This window comes from Sipha flava, unplaced genomic scaffold (assembly GCF_003268045.1).
Source record: "Sipha flava isolate LNK unplaced genomic scaffold, YSA_version1 263_pilon_pilon, whole genome shotgun sequence".
In the NCBI taxonomy this organism is placed as follows: domain Eukaryota; kingdom Metazoa; phylum Arthropoda; class Insecta; order Hemiptera; family Aphididae; genus Sipha; species Sipha flava.
The window spans coordinates 38,051-44,580 of NW_020272925.1; the positions used below are offsets into that span (position 1 = coordinate 38,051).

At 30.2% G+C, this 6,530-nt stretch overlaps 1 protein-coding gene across 2 annotated transcripts; it reads left to right on the top strand.

Moving 5' to 3' along the window:
• The first annotated feature begins 53 nt into the window (after positions 1-53).
• LOC112685043 (YTH domain-containing protein 1) lies at positions 54-2,798 on the top strand. 2 transcript variants are annotated; one of them, XM_025556805.1, is made up of 3 exons: positions 54-182; positions 1,518-1,988; positions 2,067-2,798. In XM_025556805.1, exons 2-3 carry the CDS (start codon positions 1,526-1,528, stop codon positions 2,732-2,734), a joined length of 1,131 nt encoding a protein of 376 aa, XP_025412590.1. In that variant the 5' UTR covers positions 54-182; positions 1,518-1,525; the 3' UTR covers positions 2,735-2,798. The 2 variants fall into 2 exon arrangements, with proteins under 2 accessions (XP_025412590.1, XP_025412588.1); XM_025556803.1 differs by lacking the exon at positions 54-182 and adding an exon at positions 189-613.
• Positions 2,799-6,530: the final 3,732 nt, after the last annotated feature.

The following is a 6,530-nucleotide window of genomic DNA, read 5'->3' on the forward strand; positions in this document are numbered from 1 at the left end:
GAAAACACAAACAAACCGTGCGCAGTGCGTGGGGCCGACCGGCGCAGGTACGTTGGTCACACCGTCGCCCGGTAACCGTGAGCTCGGTCCGTTTTATTTACCAATCACCGTGGACGGGGGTGCACAGCCTGCTGCTTCTGCAGCATCCGAGCCCCCGGATCCGTGGTGACAACAACCACTGTGTACGTATTACGATAATATAATTCATACGCATATAACAGCACTTGTCTCGTGCGTATCAAATTATCTACCATCGCGTCCGGTGCTGCATCGACGTTTGTTCTTCCCCTGCTCCGCCGTTCGTAAGCCGTCGGTTCATTATCGGTGTCCGCGTCGGCGGCGCGTATGGATCATATCGCGTTTTGCGCACGCGCGGACCTGTCGATTTTTGTGCGTGCGTGATAATGTAAACTGTTCCGCACAAGTACAATTTGCTTATATTATTATTATTTTTGTAATTATTTTTGTGGCGTCTGTCGTCGACGTTCTGCTTATATTAAGTTTGAATACGAAACCGAAGGTAAAAACATTCCGACAACTGTGTTCCGCTCGTGTTCGCGTTGTGTGTTTGTGCTTTTTCCCCTCAAATTAAATCGTTCGATTTAAATCCGTGGTAAGTCCACAACGAAATGAACGATTTCGTAGTACACCCTATTGTCGTAGTCAGTTATTGTAATAATCGATAGACCGAAATATTCAACATAAGAAATATTTGGAAAGACCGATCGAAATTTAATTGTATTTTTCTCTCGCGATACATTCCTCCTGGGCCGCGGTTCCCGGAATGCGGAATTGAAATTGGTTAAAAATGTATTCAAACGCATTGTATTAGTACATTAACATACTAAAAAATAAAAATTGTTGGTGTTGTACTGACAGTATACTATTATTTTCTTGAAGAATTATTCCATTTCTTAGAGAAAAATTAACAGTTTTTGAAAAATGCATTTGGACTGCTTGCTTAAATCCTACTGATGTCTGTTGCATAATCTATGCATTGCTGGTGTCACTTGATATTATACTACTTCATACTTGTTGTATTTCTTGATTTATAATTAAATAATTTCCGAGTTTGTAAGATATTTACTTGGGATGCATACAAAGTACAATTCAATATTTCTTAAGTACCACCTATGGATAATATACATTATAATTTTAATTATAACCTATTACTTATTTATTCAAATATTTTCTTAATTGTTCATAAGCTTATACATTTGATATAAAAATTTATTCTCTATTGGTGTCTATTTTGATATAATTATTTTGTGGATAGTTCTTAATATCAATAATGACATTTAAATAATAGTTAAAACCTATTTATCTTTAAAAGTTAAAGAAAAGTAGTTTTTAATTTGTCATTCAAAAACCCATATATGTTCATTATTATGACTTAATGATTTTTTTTTTTTTTTTGAGTGTATTCATTCCATAATAATTTCACAAACATGTTTATAAATTATTTTATTAAAAAAAAAAATATTAATAATTAATTATATAAATTGTTATTTAAATAGTTCTATCAATGGATGAAGATTCAATTAGTGTCCATGGGTCTACAGCTGATTCCATTGAAGCATTTGATGATCTACAAGTGCTTGATGAAATTACTGAAGAAACTGATAATATTATTGAAGGAGACGAACCGTTGGATGAAGAATTTGATACAAGAAGCGAAGCCAGTTCTAGTTCTATAGATGCCACATCAACAAGAAATAAGGTGAACACAGAAAGATACATAAGAATTGATGAAGATTCAACACCGAAAAAAAAACCATCTGAAAAATATTTATCTCAACTGAAATTCTTATTTAAAGAAGCTCGATTTTTTATCATTAAAAGTAATAATCATGAAAATATTGAATTAGCTAAAATTAAAAACTGCTGGTCTACTCGACCTTGGAATGAGACCAAGTTGAATCAAGCTTTTAGAACTTGTAAGAATGTCATTTTAATATTTTCAGTCAAGGAAAGTGGAAAATTTGCAGGTAAATATTTATATTTAATTAAATGTTAGATAATCAATTGTTATTTACTTATTCCAAAATTTTTTGCTGACACTTCAGGGTTTGCTAGAATTTCTGAAGCAGCTAGATATGATTTGTCTCCGGTTGGTTGGGTACTTCTTGGAGGTCGCAATTTGTCCGGTGTATTCAAAGTCGACTGGATTTCAACTAAAGAGTTAGAATTTAGTGACACGTCCCATTTATATAATACATACAATGAAGGAAAAACTGTAAAAATTGCTCGTGATGGTCAAGAAGTTGACCCAAGAACTGGTTTACTACTGTGTTCTATGTTTCAAGAAGATGAATCAATTAATTTTCAGTACATTTTAAAAAAATCTAAAAACCATCAGCCATCAATTAGTACTGCTGAATTACGACAGCGACGTCGAGTGCTTGGCTTACCAGATGAAGGTCCAACAAGTAAAGAATATATACAATCATATCGTCTTGGTATACCACATAAACAATCAAGGATGTTATCCCACCCATATTATGTACGCCCACCCTTATATCCATCATACCAATATAATTTGAATGGATCACAGATGGTACAACATTATGATATGCAACTGCCATCTTTTCGAGTTCCAGTACAATTACCAGAAACGTATGCCAGACCAATAGAAGAATACTATAAAAGAAATAGATTAGTTAATATCAGAGAACATCATTCAAATCATAGGCGTGAAAAAGAGCGCCATGCTTATAGACATCGTTATCATTAAAAATGAATTACACAAAAGATCCTCCTTAGATTACTAATTTTAAAATATTAGTATACAATTTACTAGTCTTAAATATAAAGAAATTGGTTATGTTATTATTTTTTTATAAATATAATTTTACCTTGATATATGTTATTATTTATTAATTATTATGAATATGGATAACTGGTTTTAAGTTCTTATCTTATATATTATTTGAATATAAATTTAAGTGATAAATGAGACTTATATAGGTTTTTTATAACCATTACCATGTTGGTATTTTTTTTTTAAATCAACTATTTAATTTTGTTTTGTAATACCTGTTTTAATTTTTTATGTCTCCATTAGTACAATATCTATATAAAATTGAAATTTCATATTAGATTATTCATTTTTACTATGTGTGACTTTGTAAGTATTCAGTACTGTACAGTTTATTTTTTGTCATTTAAGTAATACATTACTTATTTTATAAATAATTAAGTTACTTGCTGCACCCACCTATAACCTTGGGTTTTGGGTCAGTCTCTACATCATCCTATAATTTTGTATGACTGTTTTGTAATTGCCAATGATGAAAATATACTTTAATCTTAAATAGATATTGATTTTGATTATTCTTTTTTTATAATTAAGTGTATGCCTTAATAATACATACTTAGTATGAATTTAAAACAGTTAACCATTATGTTTTATTTTTAACTGCTAATTTTAATTAAATGATGCCATAAAATATTATTAATTATACTTATTCAAATTTAATCTTGAATTCTGAAAGAATTTAAGAATCATAGTATTTACAAATACTTTAATTATTACAACTATGATATTATTATTTATAATATTTATAATCGGGGAGTCTTAAGCGTATTTTTGGGGGGCAATAGAGCGATCGCCTCTCCCTTGAACTTGTATTAAAGGAATTGATTATATGTGAGATACATATTTCAAATTTTTTTTAAAGTGGATGATTTTATAACAAAATCAAATTGCCTATTGCTGTGAATACTTAATTGAGCTTTTTGTTGTGTCCATACTTGGTGAAAAATCAAATAAAACACAAGCGTAACTTTCAAAACACAGGCAAATGTTAAAAAAGAATTACATAAAAGTTGATTCTAAGTGGATGCGGTATTAGATTAAATAAATGAAAAACCACATATTAAGGATTCACCTGATTTAAATATTACCAAAAATGTAACTTGTAAATTTTGAGTCTGATTTGAAAAAAAAATTTGAATCACCTCTACCTAGAAGTAAGTCTAAATACGTCCCTGTGGGGAAAGGAACCAGAACCTTGGCCAAATTATGGAACCTTAACCTTTAACAAACTTAATCATAACTTTAAAGAACCCAAAAGAACTAAAATCTTAATCAAAAAAGTTTTTTGACTATATTCTAAAAGGGTTTTTTGGGTTATTATAATATTTCATGTATTGTGTATTGCACATTTAGAAAGCAAATTGTAGTATACCTATATAAAAGCTTAAAAAATCTAGATAAATTATTAGTGTCTACTGACTGATTATTCGAGAAAATTGATTCTAAAGAGAACACAAAAAAGTAATGACTATAAAAATATAATTTTGATTGTAGGTACTAATTACAACTAAAATATATAAAAACTATTTATGTATTTTTTTGATGTTAACAAAGAACAAATATCACAGTTCACAGTTTCACATTAAAAAGTATCATATCAAAAACGTTTCTCACCAAAACTAGAAAATAATTTTTACTTCTATCTAAATACTATAATATACTATATACTAGAACAATTTTAGTTTTGTGATGCATATCTATAAATTTACCTACATAATTTTTTATTTATATTTTAACTAGGTACGAAAACATTTTTGGAGTAATGTGAAGTATGTTAGAATAACTTTAAGGATGTGCGTTGAAAAACAAAACAATAAAATTTAATTTTTACATACATTTTATTTCATAATAATTTTGTAACATTTTGATAAAATTAAGATTTTTTAAAAGAAAAGTTTAATAATTAATATAAAATAATATTAAAATGAATGTTTCTTTTTTCCGTGTTAACAAAAAAAAATTTGCAACCAGTTAAAACCAGAACAGATTTTATATATTAAAAGAACATAAACCCTTAAAAGTGTATAGGTTTAGTCCCTGATAACACCAAATTGTTTTTTTTATTGTAATACATGCCATTCGGCTTTTAAATAGTATAATCATATAAATTAAGATCTAACATAAATTATATAACAAAAACGAGAAGTGTAACAAGTGATTTAAATTACATATAAAATTAACGTTAAAATAAATATAACTGTGAAAATTGTAAAATATATAATGCAAAATTTGGCCAAAGTATTTATTTACGAAAATACTAAACACTGAAATTAACATCGCCCTAGAATCAGGTATGAGGGCAGTAATGTTCCAAGCAAAGAGCATAGAAATAAAAAACAATCAACATCTAACAGCTGCTGGTCTTTTATATAAACTTAAGATTCTTCACCCTTGTCACTATTATTTAATCCTTAAATCCTATTTAGAAGACCGGCACTTCACAGTGCAAGTAGGCTCCACCTTTTCTGCTCCCATTTTAATTAATGCAGGCGTATCACAAGGTGCAGTCACAGCTTCCCTCCTATTTAACATATATATATATCTGATCAACCTTCTTCCCTCCATACTCTTGTTGGTGACTTTGCCGACGATAAAGCTATCTTAGCCTCTAGTCCTGATCCTCATCTAGCCTCCAGTTATGTTCAAGACCACTTACACCTTCTCCAAGCCTGGTACAAGGAATGGGGAGTTAAAATGAACGAGTCTAAATTGATTCACTGTACTTTTACGCTTCGACAAGGAGTATGCCGAACCCTCCTCCTTAACAACCAACCCTTTCCTACTGCTCAATGTGTACGCTACCTTGGAGTCAACATTGACCGTCTACTTACTTGGTCAGCACACATTAAAAATAAAACTCGAGCACTTAACGATCGTTTTCGCCTTCTTCGGCCGTTCCTAACTTCCAAAAATATTAAATTACCTACTAAAATACTGCTGTATAAACTACTACTCAGACCCATCTGGTCCTACGGTTTGCAGTTATGGGGCTCAGCCAAAGTATCAAATACAAATCGTATACCTACAAAGGTTTCAATCCAAAGTCCTTCGCGTCATCTCTAAAGCTTCCTTCTATGTTTCAAATAATACCCTTCATTCTGACTTCAATTTACTCACCGTCACTGAACTAGCCAAGCTCCACTAAAAACGATTCAATAAAAATTTAACACATCATTCTAATCCCCATATCATCCAACTTTCATCTGCAACTATTCCAGGAAATCCACACAAAAGACTAAAAAGGCAATGGTGTCGTGACCGGCTTATATAATATTTAAAAAAAAAAAATGTATATTTATATATATATGTATGATCTTTGTTACTTATAAGTTATAACTACTATGTACTCATTGTAGTATCATTATTATTATTATTATTATTATTTTAGGATTAAAACTTTAAATTTATATCATGCTGAAGTACCTCCGATGGGTGGTCTCTTCCCTCTGTCTTTCTCTGTCTGTTTTGTTCTATTATTTATTTATCACTTAAGCTTATTGTTCATTAATTGTAACAGATAGCGTAATATAAAAATTTGTTAAAAAAAAAAAATCTAACAGCAGTTACTTACGCTGATGGTTTAGTTTTATTAGCCGAAACAAATAACGACCTAAAAAACACAACAGATATATTGCTGAAGGAGGGGAAAAAAATTGGCTTAAAGGTTAATGAAACAAAAAAAAAATTCATGAAAGTATCAAGACAAAATCAC

Bases quoted from the DNA above. Each gene is read 5' to 3' on its own strand.
- LOC112685043 (XM_025556805.1), top strand. From the start codon at position 1,526: ATGGATGAAGATTCAATTAGTGTCCATGGGTCTACAGCTGATTCCATT. The intron at 1,989-2,066 runs GTAAATATTTAT...CTGACACTTCAG, and splicing joins GGAAAGTGGAAAATTTGCAG to GGTTTGCTAGAATTTCTGAA.